General features: G+C 42.1%; 2 protein-coding genes and 1 long non-coding RNA gene across 4 annotated transcripts; 1 reads left to right on the forward strand and 2 right to left on the reverse strand.

Moving 5' to 3' along the window:
* Positions 1-44: 44 nt before the first annotated feature.
* LOC306939192 lies at positions 45-8,106 on the reverse strand. Its single transcript, XR_013791848.1, has 5 exons — positions 8,064-8,106; positions 7,755-7,861; positions 3,658-3,791; positions 3,083-3,181; positions 45-787 (listed from the first exon to the last, which is right to left on the reverse strand). It is a non-coding gene; the product is annotated as an uncharacterized lncRNA (long non-coding RNA).
* A 1,968-nt stretch (positions 8,107-10,074) lies between these two features.
* pcyox1 (prenylcysteine oxidase 1) lies at positions 10,075-16,019 on the reverse strand. Of its 2 annotated transcripts, none has more exons than XM_079524747.1 (7): positions 15,820-16,019; positions 15,468-15,612; positions 14,946-15,152; positions 14,679-14,853; positions 14,011-14,222; positions 13,724-13,876; positions 10,075-13,379 (listed from the first exon to the last, which is right to left on the reverse strand). In XM_079524747.1, exons 2-7 carry the CDS (start codon positions 15,586-15,588, stop codon positions 12,709-12,711), a joined length of 1,539 nt encoding a protein of 512 aa, XP_079380873.1. In that variant the 5' UTR covers positions 15,589-15,612; positions 15,820-16,019; the 3' UTR covers positions 10,075-12,708. The 2 variants fall into 2 exon arrangements, with proteins under 2 accessions (XP_079380873.1, XP_079380874.1); XM_079524748.1 differs by having other exon boundaries at positions 15,900-16,014.
* Positions 16,020-16,521: 502 nt separating this feature from the next.
* On the forward strand, positions 16,522-18,736 carry fam136a (family with sequence similarity 136 member A). The gene is made up of 3 exons (XM_079523577.1): positions 16,522-16,848; positions 17,382-17,522; positions 17,636-18,736. Exons 1-3 carry the CDS (start codon positions 16,762-16,764, stop codon positions 17,828-17,830), a joined length of 423 nt encoding a protein of 140 aa, XP_079379703.1. The 5' UTR covers positions 16,522-16,761; the 3' UTR covers positions 17,831-18,736.
* Positions 18,737-19,019: the final 283 nt, after the last annotated feature.

Here is a 19,019-nt window from a genome sequence, read left to right on the forward strand (position 1 = left end):
ATTTGCTGATCTACTTGCACCTGCCATATATACAGGGGACTTCAATTCCCAACACAAGGTTTGGGGTTACAGCCAAACATCAGACAGAGCCAATGGACCTCTAGCGCCACCAACACACTACTGTTTGACCCAAAAGAGCCCCCAAGCTTCTTCTCTGCACGATGGAACACCAATACCAAACCAGACCTGGCCTTTGCTGTGGGTCAGCAATGGAAATATATCAGCACCTCAGTCATGCCACTTGAGGTGTTCACAAAATAAGTCTTGTATACATGCTGAAGGGTGAAAAAGTGCAGTATCTTGTTGACTTGTTTTGGAAGAGATGGGCGAGTACCTGTCTCTGCTTCAAGAGCCACAAAAATGCACTCGGATTAAGAAGAACCTGGCAACGGCAGACGTTATGATTATGGACGATTCAGTGCCAGATAGCTTGTGAGTGTCGGGAAAAGTCAAGCAGATGATACCTGATGCAAAGGGAAGCGTCACATACCTAAGCCGTTACAAGCAATGACATTCACCCACATACATAATGCCTGCTACAAGCGAGGACATTCACCAACATGTTGCCACAATGATGTCAGATCATATGAAGTGGTATAATAATGTTAAGATAAAATACAGTGTTGTGGTGTACTATGATATGGTAGCAGTCCATGGTCATGTTCTGTGAGGAGGCCGGGTCCACAGTCACACTCTTGATAGGCTCAGTGAAGGCTCCGTGAAGTAGCCTGGTCCACGGTCACAATCTTGATAGGCAGCTGGGGGTCCATCATACAAGTGCATGGAACTGCAGAGTGGGAGACAAAAATCATCCGGGGAGTGGCTCCCCGATGATGAGTTAGTGGCAGGCCTTACTGGACCGTGAGTCTTTACAATAACAATCACACTGATGGGAAACGAACCCACACAACCAAGGGGAGGAGGAGAAGAGGAGAGGGGAGGAGAAAAGGCAGGAGGGGATGGGAATGGAGAGGGGAAGACGTAGAGTTCTCAACAGGCTTGAAAATTAAGGCCCGGCTCTACCCTAACTGGGCCAGCCAGACCATATCATTTACCATAATGTTTGGCCACTAGATGGTTCAATATACTGAGTGAGTGTGTGAGAGAACGGACTAACAAGCCAACGTAAGTTACATAAATCCTTTATTTCGGCGATAACACAACGATAACACAGCCGCCTGCTGGACAAAAGTGGTATGGCGCTTTGGTGCTGGTGATTTCAGGCTATTCCACTATGACGCGTGTCCACTTCTGGCTTCCATCATGCATGCTAAAGCATAGTATCAATGCTAGCAAGCCAAAATGAGATCCATCCTTGCTCTAGAAAACGCCAATGTTCCAATCGCGCTCACCCAATAATCAGAAAATACCTCCGAACATCGCCAATCAGTTCAAAACGACGGACAGCGCATTAGTTTCAGAGAAAAAAAGCATGCAAAGGCCGCAACTAAAATGTGCGGGTGGGGCCCTAGCAACGGTGCACAGCAACCGGAGTAGTTTTTAAAAAAAAGAGGAAAATAGCGAGACAATCTTATAGAGATATCAAATGCCTCAAGATTTTCAAAACAAGTGAACAAGATATTGCACTTTTTCACCCTTCAGTGTGTATTCGAGTCTTTTGTGAACAGTTCAAGTGGCATTTCCATTGCTGACCCACGGCAAAGGCCAGGTTTGGTATGGGTGTTCCATTGTGCAGAGAGGAAGCTTCTTTTGTGTCAAACAGTAGTGTGTTGGCGTTGGAGGCCCATTGGCTCTGTGTCACTCCATTTGATGATGTTTGGCTGTAACCCCAATCCATCGACAACCATTCTCTACCCCAACCTAAACATAACCACAAGCGCGGGAGCAGCGCAGTTTGAGCGGTAGTCCGACCGCTGTTCCCGCATGTCGGACTAATGCTCCGTCGGAATTACGTGCGGATCCCGTCTTCTGCAGATCAGCTTCAACCAACATGGAAGGAGGTGGTGTTAGGAGGACGTGTTAGGAGGTGGTGTTAGAAGAAGGTGGTATTAGAAGAAATTGGTGGAAGCTGATCTGCAGAAGACATGATATTGTAATTTCATGGTTGTGTGGAGTTTGCATGTTCTCCCCATATCCCCTAGGGTAGGTACCCTCACAAAAAACATGCAGTAATCCTGGTCTCTAAACTGCCTCCCCCTGACCAGCAGGGGCGCCTGATGGAGGGGAAAGGAACTGGTTGGAATAACGTGTTCCTTCCACACGCTACGTCCAACCAGGGAAACTCCCCCCTGTCAGGTGTAAAGGAGCGACTTGGACACTCATGCATGAAGGAAGCATGAGTTCAAGTCCGTTGCTCTCCCCAGGTTGGCGGAGGGTGTGTAGAGCCCAGGATCACATTGGATAATTGACACAGGGGTGAAAAATGGGTTACAAAATCGTGGGATAATAAAAAAATTGTAAATTCATTCACTCCTGCTGGTATTTGCACCTGCCATAGGCTATATACAGGGGACTTCAATTCCCAACACAAGGTTTGGGGTTACAGCCAAACATCATCAAATTAAGAGATAGAGCCAATGGGCCACTAGCACCAACACACTACTGTTTGACCCAAAAGAGCCCCCAAGCTTCTTCTTTGCACGATGGAATACCCATACCAACCCAGACCTGAGCCGTGGGTCAGCAATGGAAATATGTCAGCACCTTAGTCATGCCACTTGAGCTGTTCACAAAAGACTCATATACATGCTCAAGGGTGAAAGTGATGTATTTTTGACTTGTTTTGGAAGAGATGGGCGAGTAGATGGGCTTCAAGAGCCACAAAAAAAGTGATTTGGGTGATTTGGAAAACCCCCCGGTCCGCCCCGGTAACAAGATGTGCACATGCACATGCTCTACAGTGGGAGGACGTGCAACAGGCCAACAGCAAGGTGCTCCTCCGCTCGATCATGATTGGAGGAAGGCTGGGCCCTATAGCCAAAAACAAAACCTAAGGTGTTTTGACCCCAGGGGTTAACTGGGGACAGGGAGGAACTCTTTATATGGTCAGTGCACTCTATAGTAGGGAGGATTATCACAAAAAAAGTGACATATTTGAATTAAGTGAAATCACTGAATATACCTTTAAGTAGAACCTGGCAACAGCAGACGTTATGATTATGGACGATTCAGTGCCACAGAGCTTGTGGGTGTCGGGAAGATCGAGTCAACCAGATGATACCTGATGCAAAGGGAAGAGTCACATATGATACCTGATTTAAGGGGCTTGTCAGATGTGTGCAGGACAAGACGAAGACAAACACACTTGGAAAGACCCGTGGACAAGCTATATATGCCTCATCTGTGAGACGGACACTTACGTTTGTATTCATGATAAAGTTTCACCCACGTGTCGCCACATACATATGCCTGCTACACGCAAAACATTCAAGTTCACCCAAGTGTCGCCATAAACCTATGCCAGTGCACGCCATTGCATTCACACACATAACTAAGCAGTTACATGCAATGACATTTACTCACGTGTCACCATATACCTATGCCGCTGCACACCATTACATTCACACACATACCTAAGCCGTTACGAGCAATGACATTCACCCACGTGTCGCCACAATGAGGTCAGATCATGTAAAGAGGAATAATAATGTTAAGATAAAATACAGTGTTGTGGTGTACTATGATATGGTAGCAGACCATGGTCGTCTCTGTGAGGAGGCCGGGTCCACAGTCACACTCTTGATAGGCTCAGTGAAGGCTCCGTGAAGAGGCCTGATCCACGGTCACACTCTTGATAGGCAGCTGGGGGTCCATAATACAAGTCCATGGAACTGCAGAGTGGGAGACAAATTAACTCCGGGGAGTGGCTCCCCGGACGATGAGTTAGAGGCAGGCCTTACTGGACCGTGAGTCTGTACAGTGTAAATAACAATCGCACTGATGGGAAACGAACCCACACAACCAAGGGGAGGAGGAGAAGAGGAGAGGTGAGGAGAAGAAAAGGGAGGAGGGGATGGGGAGACAGAGTTCTCAACGGACCTGAAAATGAAGGCCCGGCCCTACCCTACACTAGTACACTAACTGCATGGGCCGGCCCGAGGCTTGGCCCGACCATAACAATTACCATGATGTTAGGCCACTAGATAGATGGTTCAATATACTGAGTGTGTGAGTGTTCCTGACATGCACTGCCGGTTACAACTAACCTGTGGCAGGTTAAAACTAACCCGTGGCTCCTGACATGCGTGGCAGGTTAAAACTAACCTGTGGCAGGTTAAAACTAACTCATGACATCCTGTGAGGTCAGGTTTAGGGTTGGGTTTTGGGTACGTTGGACCAAACACATGCACCCGTGATATCCATGCCAAATTAACATAACATGTTGATAATCGATTCAGCAATGCAATTCGACCATATACAGTATGGAGGCGTGGGTGACGGACGGACGGACGGACGGGAGATGCAGGTTTTCATAGTAAATGCGACCTACTGTCGCAACAATATCTCACACTTATAGGGCCTTTCAGAGTACCCAAAGATGCTTTACGAGAGGCAAGAGGAAGCAACACAAATAAAAACAACTTTATTAGGGGGGAGGAACACTAAACACCAGTTTCGGCATAAGTCAGACATGAAAGGTAAAATGTAATGCAAACATTTACTGAGTGTTCAGCATTCCTGGCACCATGCTTTTCTTTTTACTCTTTTTGCATACGCAACCCTCACTCATCCAATACATGGTGTATCCCATACCACCAAAACCTCAAATGTCCTTTTGAACATAGTCCAATCCCCTCACACAATAGTCCAGATTTCACATAAAAAACACCTGTAGCCAAATTCCAATACCCTAAAATATCCAGCATGGTGGTGTTACGATGAAATTGGTGACCTGCTGAAATATTTAAAGATCTCCATAAAGTTGTGTGAAGTCCACAAGATCGATGGTGACATATAGCAGAACCCGACTCTAGGGTGGGCGGCCATCTGCCTCGACCGTGTCGGGGGAGAGAAAGAGAGAAAAATAGAGAGACAAGGAGAGACAGAGGAAATACAGGAAAATACTAGTAGCAATAGAAATACTAAACTTAAGTGTAATATAATATATAGTATAACAATGTCAGATAATATATAGTGGAATAAGAATGTTAAGTACAAAATACAGTGTAGTGGTGTAATATAACATGGTAGCAGTCCATGGTCATGCTCTGTGTACTGGTGTAATATAATATGGTAGCAGTCCATGGTCATGCTGTGTAGTGGTGTAATATAATATGGTAGCAGTGCATGGTTGTGCTCTGTGAGGAGGCAGAGTCCATAGTCACTCTTGATAGGCTCTGTGAAGAGGGTTACAGCAAATCAAATTGAGTTTGACAGTGATGGTTCTAATTTTACCATTGAATGTTTTTATTTTATATTTATAAGTGAATAATGTAAGTCTGAACCAGGACCTTAAATTAAAATATGTCCAGACCACCAGAAAAATGTAATGGAAAAACCCCAAAGAAATTATCCTAATAGTTATAGAAATATAGGACTGTCAGTTTAAGATCGTAAGAAACATTTTCAAAAACCTTAGGCCTAGTTGTCAAATATAGTGCACGGTCAATTTAAGATAGCACAATGGATAAACCTTTGAGAGAACTTTGAATGGAACCAAATTAATCGGTATACATTACATCTGCAAATGAGTGAACCTTAGCCAATCCTAGAAAAACCCTTTGAACACAATCCAGGCAATGGATAAAACACCTTGGTAAAAGACCCTTAAAAAGTAATTGGAAGACGCAGGAATTCAGACCACACCGAATTATAAAGTTTAGGGAACTTTATATAAATTGATTCTCAGTGAAAAGATTTTACAGATCCAGGCTTGACATAGCGTTATTCCACGACTGAATCACAACATTATTCCACAGTTTCACAACTTAATATATTAGGGACAGAGACCAGGGGGTTAATCTGGCGACATAAATATCATAAGTGATAGGCCCTGAAAATATGCATAACAGGATGGGGACAACACAAACAGTTTTGTGGCAATTTTGTGAAGAGATGGGTACTCACCCATCTCTTCCAAAACAAGTCAACGAGCTACTGCACTTTTTCACCCTTCAGGGTGTATACAAGTCTTTTGTGATCAGTTCAAGTGGCATGACTGAGGTACCGATGCATTTCCATTGCTGACACATGGCAAAGGCCAGGTCTGGGTTGGTATGGTTGTTCCATTGTGCAGAGAGGAAGCTTCTTTTGGGTCAAACAACAGTAGTCTGTTGCTGTTAGAGGCCCATTGGCTCTGTGTCACTACATTTGATGATGTTTGGCTGTAACCCCAATCCTTGTATTGGGAATGGCAGGTGCTGGTACCAGTGGGAGTGAGTGAATTCACATCATATATGTCTGCAGATCAGCTTCCAACAAACTTGGAAGGAGGTGGTGTTAGGAGGTGGTGTTAGAATGACGTGTTAGGAGGTGGTATTAGAAGGTGGTATTAGAAGAAGTTGGTGGAAGCTGATCTGCAGAAGACAATGTGAATTCATTCACTCCTGCTAGTACTTGCACCTGCAATACAGGTCCATCTCAATGAATTAGAATATTCTAAAGATTCCTTGGGTTTCTTGAAAGGCGCTATATAAATTAAAGTTATTATTATTATAATGTGTAAAAGTTCATTTTTCCCCCTAATATAATTCAAAAAGTGAAACTTTCATATATTCTCAATTCATTGTGCATAAAGTGAAGTATTTAAAACCTTTTTTTGTTTTAATCTTAATGATTATGGCGTACAGATCATGAAAAAAAGAAAAAGAAAATGTCGACCATCTGAAAAGTATGTTAATGTGTAGAGAGCGCTTTGTCTGGCGATATGTATTATTTAACAGTTTGCAAAAAAGATAGACGGTAGCACATGCTGTTGACTGCCTGTTTCATGGAGGCTCTTGATAATAATGGATTTATATAGAGCTTTTCTAAGTAGGTGCTTAAATCCTTTTAATGAGCAGCGAGTGATGTGAATCTAAACTTCACCACTAAACTATGCCCCCCAAATATTTGCAGCTTGGTTAAAAATTTGGTTAAAAGTTCTCAAAATAAAAAATAACCTTTGAGCACCCCCGTAGACATGTTATGAGCTACTTTATGTCAAGAAGAAGAAATGTTGGAGTTTGGAAGCGCTCGTTTTTATTAAGGGGTCGCGCTGCTGCCTCCTGCATTATGTGCAAATGCGAAACAGATGCATGCAGGGACGTTCAGGGACTTACGACGAGCGCTTCCAAACTCCAGCACTTAGAAAAAGAATCACTTGCACAGAATTTCTTGACAGAAAGTAGCTCATAACATGTCTACGGGGGATTTTTATGAAAAACAAGCTTTGCAGATTGAAAGAGAATAATTCAAGCTTTGACTACAGCTGCAATGTTGGTGAGTTTAACGTCGTTTAAGACGAGCAGATCGCAAACGCAAAATGATGAGTGGGGAGTCAATGGAGGGTATTGCAACTCTAGATTCATCCCATTATAAAAAAATCTAGAGTTGCAAATTGCGGCTAGTGATAACCCAGGAACGGACGGTATCCGGAGAACTGGCCAGTTTACCAAGTCTGCACGATTTAGTGCATTTTAGTTTTACTTCACCTTCATTTAAATTGCATTGAATTGAGAGAGAGAGAGAGAGAGAGAGAGAGAGAGAGAGAGAGAGAGAGAGAGAGAGAGAGAGAGAGAGAGAGAGAGAGAGAGAGAGAGAGAGAGAGAGAGAGAGATGGTAGGCCTACTTATCATTGGTATTCAAATACTCACGTTTTTATCATACTGATGAAGACAGCATGTTAGCATAACGATGAAGACATTGATGAAGAACTTGGTAAACTGGCGAGTTCTCCGGTATCCGAACGGACCTGGAGGCTCTGGAGATACAGAGGATAAATTAGGCTAACAGCAGTTGAACATTATCAAAAATCCTCATGAAACCTCCCTACCCTGTATTGATGCCAGTGTCCCAGCTCCGCAAAATAAAACTCTATAACAGGGAACCAATGCCAAACATATCCCCATATTGCCAAAATGAATGATGAAAGCATCAACATTATTTGCTCCAGGTTCTCTCACCCTTAGGTTGATCTTCCAAAGAAACACCCACCTCAGGCTTCTGGCAAACAGAAGGCCTCAAACCATGGCCACCCCTTTTATGCACTGCCCTTAAAGGGGCAGCAGGTGCTGTCTTAATGGGTTATGTTGTGTCATTTAGTGTTAAGACTCAGTGATCCTATTGTGTGGCCTGTAAATCTAAGGGGCAAACACTTTAAATGGTGTACTTCAGTGTTCTGGAAACAAACATTAACACAAAATGTACACCTGTGATCTGTTACGGAAAGTCTGAGAACATGGACACCATCTTACATTTCCAAACCAAGTCAATGCTGTACCTAGTAGCAGGGACGTGCACACATAGACATCAAAGGGGGCTTCAGCCCCTGCCCTTTTACCGGTCTGTAAAACAACTGCCCTCTCCAGACCACGAATGCAGCATTTTCTATGGTGAAAGAAATGCAAATGCCACTCCTTTCCATGCCATGCCGGAAGGCATCGTTCAGGAGAATTGCTTTTTTACCCTGAAGTCTCCTGCGTTGCGTTGAGAGCTTGCTTTTTTCGTCTATTTTTGTCCAAATGCTGTCCATAGATAGAGCCTATTCCTGGACCTATTCCCCATAACAATGCCTTTGACTGTCCCTCCCGTTCTCCTGACCTAAATCCAAATGGCCACCTATGGTACTACTTTGCCTGTTCATAAAAAAGTATCTGTACAGTATGTAGGGCCTTAGTAGGCTCGGAAACCCAGACATTTTTATTTCCAGGGAGAAAAGAAAAGTCTGGGGCCGAGTCCACTTCAATTCCGCATACAGTAGCGCAAACGTTGATCTCTCTCTGCTGATTTCTGATCATCTGCACCTTTGTAAAATTGACGCACGCACACACACACACACACACACACACACACACACACACACACACACACACACACACACACACACACACACACACACACACACACACACACACACACCTCTCTCTGTGTTGACAATGTATATGTATGCATTCTTATTTTCACTGTTGTTTGCACAAGTGAGTAAGAAAGTAGTATGTATTCTTTCTATAATATATTGGATATAGCATATTCATTCATATATAGGTGATAGATTGAAAATCAATAGCCATACTGACTGTATAATAACCCAGTCATTGCATCAGACCCGGTGCAGTTATCTGGTACTGGAATGAAATCCACAGAGTGAAGCACAGTACAGTACAGTACAGTACGGGGTAGTACTGTAGAGTAGTACAGAACAGTACGGGATAGTACAGTGCATTACTGTACAGTACAGAGTAGTACAGTACATAGTACAGTACAGGGTAGTACAGTACAGAGTAGTACACTTTTTATAATTCAGCAGACAGTGGCACGTCAAAAAATCACTTTCACCTAGAAACTCCATTCACACATTTTATAATTCAGCTTACTGTGGAGACACATGCTGGAACTTTTTACTTTGAAATGTTTTATTTAACATAAACGCCCAATGCATTCTCAATGGCAATAGCACAAACTTTGGCATGCTACTAGTCGTACATACTTACACCTAGAAACCCAATTCAAACCTATTTAGGTTCATCTTACGGTGGACATGTTTGCCTGAAAAGGAATCTTTGAAATGTTTAGTTTTAGAAATATAGTGCTTTCAAATTTGAGAAATTTATAATGGGGCTCAATGGCAGATAGTGGCACGTCAAAAAATCACTTTCACCTATCCATTCACACTTTTTATAATTCAGCCTACTGTGGACTGTGGAGACACATGATGGAACTTTACACTTTTTATACTTTAACATCCAATGCAGTCAATAGCACAAACGTTGGCACGCTACTATATACACTACAGTACGTCGGGTTAATATAATATACAGTGAGATTTTATCCAATTCTGGGTGTTCCATATTTTTCTTTGAAAAAAGGAATGCTTGTTTGAATTTCAGGTAGTTGGCATATATGGCAACCCTTCAGAAAACATTTTGAAGTAGTTGGGATACTTTCTGTAAACAAGAGGGAGCAAATTACACTATAGGCAATCTTTGTCAACACTTTATTGCAATTGTAAACAATTTCAAAACATTTTAAATGATGGAAGATAGGACACATTAGCCATTGATTGCTAGAAATCACCAATGAATATCAATTTAAGATTGACACAATTTTTAGCTAGTTCAAATTGTGCTTTTAGCCAATCTAAAATTGTTTTAGAGGGGACTACGGTATGCTGTATAACCCACTCGGTTGCATGGATTAAAGTGCAGTTTACGCTACAGTGTCTTGACATATAACCTTTAGCAAAAACATCTCATATAGCCTATGTTATAAATAATGTCATTGTTTTAAGTAGTTATATCACAGAACTCCAGGTTGGGAAACTATGAACAAAGTGACATCTTAAAACCTGTAGAATGGTAAATGATAATTATACTAAAGAATATTTAAAAAATAATTATCCCCATATGCCACAACAATACAGCAGTCATATTGCTTTGGCCCCACTGCCAGCCACCACCAATTTTAAATAACATACACGCAAACATATTTCTCAAGCAAGTTATGGGGAAGATAAGCAATTAGACAAATACAAAGGGCAATTTGATTCACATCTCTAAGGCACCACAATAGTCTCAAACAGTATACTGTATGAACAACACTAAAGCATATTCAAATGACATTTAGGTGGTAAGTGCGATTAGGTCCTACATAATGGCTTTGTTTAAATAACCTTTCATTATATTATAATAAAAGGACTTGGGTTCATTATTTAAATTCAAATGGCATATTCTAATCATCAATTTGTGTCACAACTCTTTTGATGACAATTGCCTACAGTAATCAACAACAAACAGTGTTCTACTATAACCTTACGAGGTAGAGCTTGGGAAAATGTGAATCCATCAGCATGGGACATGCTCATAGTCATATTGCTAAAACATTCTAGAAAGGATTAGACAAGGTACGGTTGGCTGGTGTATTGGTAAAAACAAACCGATTTCTTAGGTGTTATCAAATCCATAACAGCCGGTGCACAATTATTGCACATAACACTATTTAAAAGTGATGTTTGTACAAGACCCATATAAACCAAACATTTCCACATCTGTTCAGCAATGAAGCATATCTCACATACTGTAATATAAAGAACAGTGCATTGTTATTTTACACATCCCAGTATGTTACTGTTGCTGGTAATGTCAGTGATTACTGTAAAGGTCCTTGCAGAAAATCCAAAAAAAACGCAGTAGTCTGCAGGGACCTTAAAGGTCCCCACACACCGAGCGCGTTTTTCAGATTTCTAGCGGCGTTTCTCCATCGGTTTTCCGAAGAACGCGTCCAGTGTGCAACCACCTTTAGTGTGTGGTTATGCTCGATGGATAATACTGCTTTTGCCATCACAATTTAAAGCTCCATTGTGTGATATGCTGCCTCTAATAAGAGGAAATATTCCATTGTGTGAAAACAAGCGACCTTGACCTTGATCTCCCCCCCCCCCCCCCTCACCATCAAATGTGAGACAAATTGCTGCTATTGATCTTTTGTGCTGGATAATCCACCATAGTAGGAAGCATGGATACGGGAGGGCAGTGTGATTTGGCAGGAGCGTAGATACCAGTGTTGTTTTTGTCGACTAAAACTAAGAAGAAAAATGCTCGTCGACTACCTTTTTTCACTGACGGAAACTAAATTGAAACTAAATGAAAACTAAGCTATTATGACTCAAACTAAGACTAAATATATTGACAATTTTGTCAACAAATAACTAGATACAAATATTAGGAAGGGACTAGTGGACAAGAGATCCAGTATAAGTCATTTTACACTTGAAAACGCGTCGCGACGTGTTGTGAGCTTGTCGATCGGCTATTTTCAGCAAGTGTAAAATGAGCCATTACGACGGCATCAAGGCCCGCCAAAATACATTTCAGTCGACTAAATGAACTGCAATTTTAGTCGACTAAAATCTTATGACATTTAGTCGACTAAAACTAGACGAACACTAAAACATTCCAGGTGACTAGAATATGACTAAAACTAAATTAAGTTTCATTCCAAATACTATGACTAAACTAAAATAGAAATTTGCTGCCAAAAACCACACTGGTAGATACGGTAAAGGAGCCTGGAGAGCTTAGAGTTGGGACAGATTTACATGGTGGTTTTCAACCAGTGGTCCTTGAGGGGGTTCCAGGTGGTCCCCAGCTAATTGATGAAGAATTGGTAACCAAAGGGACCCTAATTAGATCTTTAACTCTTGAGTGTAAAATGAACCAAATTGACCTGTAGGGGTACAAGGAGGGAATACTTGTTTTTGAACCCTGCCTATCCAAAGTGGATGGTACAGTGCATTGCACTGTACCATCCACTTTGGATGCGGAGCAGTCTGCTGCTCTCAATATGATCCATGTGCAGTGAGTGTACACCATCTGTACTTAACCATTGGTAAGAGCAGCAAAATGAGTGTTCAGAAAAAAAACAGATGCAGAAGGAATCAGACTAGTGCACACTAACCCCTGTAAACTATGCATGGGGAGAGGTGGGTAAACTGATCTGAAATTAAAAAGGAGGGTCAATGGCATTTACCTGCTTTTAGGGGTTAGGGTTACTTGAGACTGTCAAAAATATCACACAATGCAGCTTTATGTACACACCCTTCCTTCTCACGTATCAAAGTTCCCCTCTTAGTCTGGTATGTAGGTCCTCCTGGTCGACCTTTGCTCCCTGCCCATGCCAACGGTGGTGCGCCAGCAGTGCCACGTTCCGGGCTGAGATCGCACTCATCTCCATTGCGCTTGCTGCCCACTCAATAGCGTTCACATAGTACAGCCGGTCGTGCAAGATGAAGGGAGGGGTCCGGCGGTGAGGTGGCCGATAAGCAGGGTAAGCCAGCCACCGTGTCTCCGACACTGAATCCCAGGACAGGAACATCTGCTCCATCTGCTCCTGGGATAGAGGCTGCTGAGAGAACACCTTCCACACCTTGGTCTGGCTCGCTGGGGGTCGCGTGTAGCCCTCAGGGATGTGGACAGGATCAAGGGAGCTCAGGCTGTTGATGACACAGCCCTTGGAGTCTGTGGTGAGGACATCAGAAAATGTGACCTCTGAGGCTTGCTCTGTGGTCCCGAGGTAGGACACATTCAGCAGACCATGAACCAAAGTGGAGACGGTCTGGTGGTAGCGCCCAGGGTAGTGAGAGGGTATTGGTGGAGAAAAGCCTGGAAAGGTGATGTCAGATTTGCCCTGGTGGAGGGGGGTGGCTATGACCACTATGTCATACAGGGAATGCGCAGAACCAGACTCCCCAACATAATTGATCTCGTAGAAATGGGCTGTAGTGCCTGAAAATGTGAGAACTAGTCAGTTAGACTGTGAAGGATATGGTTATTAATTATGTCAGGTGTAAAGGAGCAACTTGGACACTCAGGCAACAGGCATGAAGGAAGCATGAGTTAAAGTCCGTTGCTCTCCCCATGTCCCCCATATACGGGGACTAGGTTGGCGGAGGGTGTGTAGAGCCCAGGATCACATTAGATAATTGACACAGGGGTGGAAAATGGGTTACAAAATCGTGGGATAAAAAAAAATTATAAAAGAAATTATGGCAATATTTAACATTGACAAAATAAGTGCATGCAGGGGGGAAACGAAGAAAAGAAAAATAAACAGTAGAACTACTCCATACCTGACTTTGATGGCCTAACCTTGACAGAAATGGAAGTGACTTGGGCAGGGATGACCTCAGCTTTACTGTGGTATAGAAGCCCTGAGCACACCATTTTATTACCTCCATCCACAGCCCACAGACCTGGATCTGCCCCTGCTAGAGAGACGGCCCCTAGAGACAAGAAAACAAGGCACCAGTAATTAACAATCCAAATATTTGGCCTTTAATACAAAATAAAAAATAAACCTCAGAAACAGTGCACATTTGCACAAGTAATCCAGTCTTGTTTATACTGTGAAACATACCCACAAACCCATTGACGCGGACACTCTGGCCATAGTTGACACGCATGACAGGGGCCACAATGTCATTGAGGAAAATCTGTGAAAAGCCCTCCGCCATCATGCTTTCCTCCAGGGTCTGATTTGCCAGGGTCAGAAAACTGTCTCCACCCATAGCATGCAAGAGCTTCTCCACAGTGGAAAAGGAGTAGGCAAACTGCTGGTACTGGTAGATCCTGTGAAGAACAAACGAGATACAGGGTCCATGTGGTCCAACAAATGGCTGGAAACATGGCTTCCATGTGGCATGGATGATGGACATCCCAGTCTACGATGTCAGAAATCTCTGACATCATTACTTCTACAACAGTCATCTCCACATTTGGGCTACGTTTCAGTGGAAGCTTCAGTGAATCCACACTATGAGGCTGGCCAAGCCAGGCTAACGTTTCAGCTCAATCCAACCTCTATTGACTTCCAAATACATTTAAAAAAAGTATAAACTTATGTGAAAGCAAATTCAGCGAGTTATTTCCTTGAAATTTAGCACTGACCGAGCGTGTGGTTTGTGAGATTAGCCACGGAAAGACACACAAACACTCTTGTTCCGTCGTACAATGACACCGAAAATATTAAGATGGCCATCCCGAGTAAAAATCCTATACTGTACATCAGAATACCATAGTACTCACCTCATAAACTTGTCCAGAACGCTCTCCACCCACATGTGCATGCGAAGGAAGTTGAATCCATAGCACCAAAGTAGGCGCAAAAAGTTCACAATAAACCAGTCACTCTCTTCAAAGGTGATGGCCTTTCCATCAAAGATGGCCATTTTGGTAGGGACATCATTCCTCTGAGGAATTCCTTGTAAACAGAGGAAAGAGAGAGTTCTGAGCTCCCGGCCTACTACAGATTTGGCACAGTGTTTGAGAGAATTTGTATTAACCAATAAATACCTAATCTATCAACAAAGTGCTTCATGTGCAGGTTCAAGGGATGAATAACAGAGCCCCCCGTCTCATATTCATAGTCCCCTATCTTCACAGTGGCCAGTCTCCCGCCAACTGTGCCTGGCTCAAACACATCGATCTTCACACCAGGTCCAAATTCCTGTCTCAGGAAGTATGCAGCTGCGGTGCCACCAATTCCAGCCCCAACAACAGCTTTAAAGAAGAGAAACACGTCACATCATTCTAACCATGTGAAACCCTGTATGCAATGATAGCGAAAATAGCCGACCTACAACCTAACAAGGTTTTACATTTGCAACGTATGGTGAGCTTGTAGAACTATTTGATACATTTACAAAATAATAATAATGCAAAAAGCACGGTTGAAAGTGGTTAAAACAAGTGTAACTTAATTAATTCCCTTGTTGTTTTACTTTAATTCATGCACTTTTACAGTATACTAGCCTTGATTGCTTGGATTGTGTGTGTGTGTGTGTGTGTGTGTGTGTTCTACTGGAACTGGCTTACCTATCTTCTTGGGCTGGTCTCTGAGGTCTGGAGCCGAAGCTAGACTTCTTCTTCCAGTCTGACAAAGCCCCAGAAACAGCACGGTCCTCAAGGACAGGGATCTTATACTCATTGTGGACATTCAGTTGTTTACAAGAATGTGCATCTGTACATGCAGATGAAAACATTGACATTATTATACCAAATTATTACAGGACTAACGTAATGAAAACGGACTCAAAGACTTAATTGTATTTTCTATTGACGGCAAAAAGCATAGGTCTATCATGTCGTCTAGTTTGTACAACTGTCATAACATTCAAAAGTCTGGAGAACGTTCATTCCATTAGGGAGTTAACAGCGCAGAGCTCACCATTTAAATTCCACCACCGAGGCTCGATAGGTTTGAAGTTGTAGAACAAAACAAAGTTTGAAGCTAAGTAGTATCACTACCTGCAGGTCAAAGTCCTGAGTTGATCAAGGTCAAGTATTAAACTCTGAGGCTGAATAACAATATAACAACAATATAACTTGAGTTGACTGAACGTCTAGCAGCTGCAGAATGGATCAAACACTTCTGGTTTCAATTTGTTGTCGGCCTTCACAATAAAGGTTTTGAAAAGCGGAAGTAGTAGTAGCATAGATTTATAACAGATTTATAATCAGTAGTAGTAGTACTAGTACTAGTAGTAGTAGTAGTAATTACATACACAAAATGTAATATAAATGTGTACTACACATTAGCCTTGGATCAAGATTTAATTGATCGATTTTGACATTTCTATAATATGATGTCAAAATCGATTATGATAGTCCTGATCCAAGGCTACTATACTTCGTCATCTGTTAACTGAATTTTAATTAAAGTTAGTTTTGGACCTAGTTAAATAGTCACATCGTGGGAGAAAAAAGGGGGAAAAAAAGAAGAAAAAAAAACACTGAACATTTGGTAGAGACCGAAAGTGTACTATACCTGTCTAAAAATGTATTTATGTATGCATTTTGTAATAATAATAATACTAATAATAAGACGACAGACAAACCAAAACGGAACCGGAATTTTTTTGTCTGACAATTGCGGAAGACAGACGGAAGTGATGTGATTATTGCTGAATGAACCGAACCATGCTTTGCTTTGCAGGAGGTGACCTTAGGTATTATATCTTCTAATTGTAATGTAAAAGAAACGCGCACGGCCCCAGAAAACAACAACGTCCCGTGCAGATAGACTGTACCAACCCGGCCGCACGATCTGAGCTATAAACACGGTCTTCATTGAATACACGACGGACAGGACAGGACAGCTGGGACAGCCATGGCAGAGGCTCACCAGGCACGCGTGCAGACAGTGGTCGAAGACATGGTCCAAAGCCTAGAAAGGGACCATATTCGCAAAATGCAAGTAAGTGACCCGCCCCCCTTTTATTGTAATATTTGGCATATTATTTATTTAAGTGCCTCTAAGTCTAGACTTGGACACAATGCAAATACGTTTTAGTTTTCCCTTTTTTATTATTATTTATTTTTATTTTTTGCATAGAAGTGTATATAGGCCTATTTGTATCATGTCTTTATATGTTTTGATGAACTGAAAATGGAGGACTCTTAATGTAAACAAGTCTAGTGCTTTTTCTGGTTTTATCCTCTTAGCAGATTGTGTATTGACCTGTACCTTCCTTGAACTGTACCCATTTTGTAAACTTAATACACATTTCTATCAATCCATCAGCTTGTTTAAGCCAACTCTTTGCAAACAGTATCAATCAATCAAATATATTGTCGCACAAGACAATATTGTCAAACTATGACATTTCAATGAGTGCAGCCATGAAGACTATGTATGTTTCACACAATCACTTCTGCTCTGAATAAATGAAAGCAAATCCCAATTTCATTTATGCTTTTTCATATGGCAGTGTTGCGTGTCAATTTCAGGGTCGCATGTTCGGGTGCAGCGCAGAATGCTGTGAGCGGTCCTCGGATTCAATGACACAGGTGCACCACTGCATCGAGCGCTGCCACACGCCTTTGGCACATGCTCAGGGACTGGTCACCTCGGAATTAGAGAAGTTTCAGGTTTGGAGACCTCTATTAACTGTGTGTGTGTGTGTGTGTGTGTACACATGTGATCTATAAATGCCATCATGTTATTAGTAGGCCTAATCTGTTTTGTATTGTTTTGCTCTCAGGACCGTCTGACTAGATGCACAATGCACTGCAGTGATAAGGCTAGAGACCTGTTTGATTCTGGGGCCAAGGAGCCAGCGGTACGAGCTCTGATGGACCAGTGTGTCGGCACCTGTGTGGATGACCACATTAACCTGATCCCCAGCATGACCCACAGATTGAAAGAGAACTTGGACTCTATACCTATACCACAGTGAGGAGGCGACAACATGAAGCGTGTTGTTCAATTTAGGAGGCGCCCCGGGCTCAGTAAACAGTATAACAAGCAGGGTTAAGTGATTCAGTTAATTTGCTCTGTAAATGCAGTAAGACAACGATCACACCATAGTGTACTGGGGGAAGTTATCATTAAAAAAAAAAGAATAATAATTAATAACCAAAAGGGAGCATGACACACAGCACAGGTCAGAGCTTGGATGACTGTATTTGGTGGGAACTGGCATGCACTTCATAGATCACAAACTGAGACAATTTACTGTGAGTGACTACTACTACAGTTCATATATCCTGGATAAGCGATAAATCGGTTTCATGAAAGCTGGTTAATCTTGCCAGATTAATTTAACCAGTTAACCTGGATGTGTTGAGGCTTTATTCGGTTTCATGAAAGCAATGCTACATTAGTTACCATGGAAACGCTGTGGACAAGGCTAACAGCCAGGTTTAACCTAATCCTGATGTCTTTACTGTTCATTAAGCCACGTAACAGCTCTAAGTATGTATTGAGACTGGGAGCAACTCTGTTGGTATACCTGTTCATGTGCAATTTGTGCCGTTGCACAAATTGTTAATGTTATATTTGATCATTTGTATGGATGTAATTCATGACCAGTTGAAATATAAGAGGGGCTTTTGTTTGAATGGTAAAGATATACAAATCTAGTATACATTTTGATGTATCATACTAACAATACCTTGTATACTAGTTTTGCATCTTTTTTGTATACAAGAAAGAGTAAGACCTCAAATTGTCTGTAACTTGCTACATCTCATCAATACCTCTTGTCTCTCTTCAACAATCGTATGCTGTTATACATGGAGATTGTCGATATGTGCTGTTTGTCTTTCCTCGTTCAGAACGGTTTATTAAATATAAAATGTAAGTCGTTTTGCTTTACTGACAGCATACTAACAATTTCTGCTACGGTGCCTAGTGGCTATAGCCACTCTTTGCTGAAAATAACTTCAATTTTGTTTTTATTCATGTCATTTTGCTCTGCTCTGTTGCTGTGGTACAAAACAATTCTCTACACAAGGGTATTTGTTTAGTGCTTTGTATATTGCATGACTATAATCTTAAATCTATCACAATGTGTTTGTCAGAAAGCTTTGCTTTTTTTCTTGCCTGTCATTTCCTGGTGTTGGACAAAGGATGGCACTATAACC

This window comes from Electrona antarctica (genome assembly GCF_951216825.1).
Source record: "Electrona antarctica genome assembly, chromosome: 16".
Classification (NCBI taxonomy): Eukaryota; Metazoa; Chordata; class Actinopteri; order Myctophiformes; family Myctophidae; genus Electrona; species Electrona antarctica.

What these genes read in the sequence shown, in the direction of transcription:
- pcyox1 (XM_079524747.1), bottom strand. Translation starts at nt 15,588, where the DNA reads ATGTCCACAATGAGTATAAGATCCCTGTCCTTGAGGACCGTGCTGTTT. An exon ending in GTTCTGGACAAGTTTATGAG is followed by an intron (nt 14,223 to 14,678) that starts GTGAGTACTATG and finishes TGTTCTTCACAG; the next exon opens with GATCTACCAGTACCAGCAGT. An exon ending in GGTTAGGCCATCAAAGTCAG is followed by an intron (nt 13,380 to 13,723) that starts GTATGGAGTAGT and finishes TCACATTTTCAG; the next exon opens with GCACTACAGCCCATTTCTAC.
- fam136a (XM_079523577.1), top strand. Translation starts at nt 16,762, where the DNA reads ATGGCAGAGGCTCACCAGGCACGCGTGCAGACAGTGGTCGAAGACATG. An exon ending in ACCATATTCGCAAAATGCAA is followed by an intron (nt 16,849 to 17,381) that starts GTAAGTGACCCG and finishes TGTCAATTTCAG; the next exon opens with GGTCGCATGTTCGGGTGCAG. An exon ending in CGGAATTAGAGAAGTTTCAG is followed by an intron (nt 17,523 to 17,635) that starts GTTTGGAGACCT and finishes TTTTGCTCTCAG; the next exon opens with GACCGTCTGACTAGATGCAC.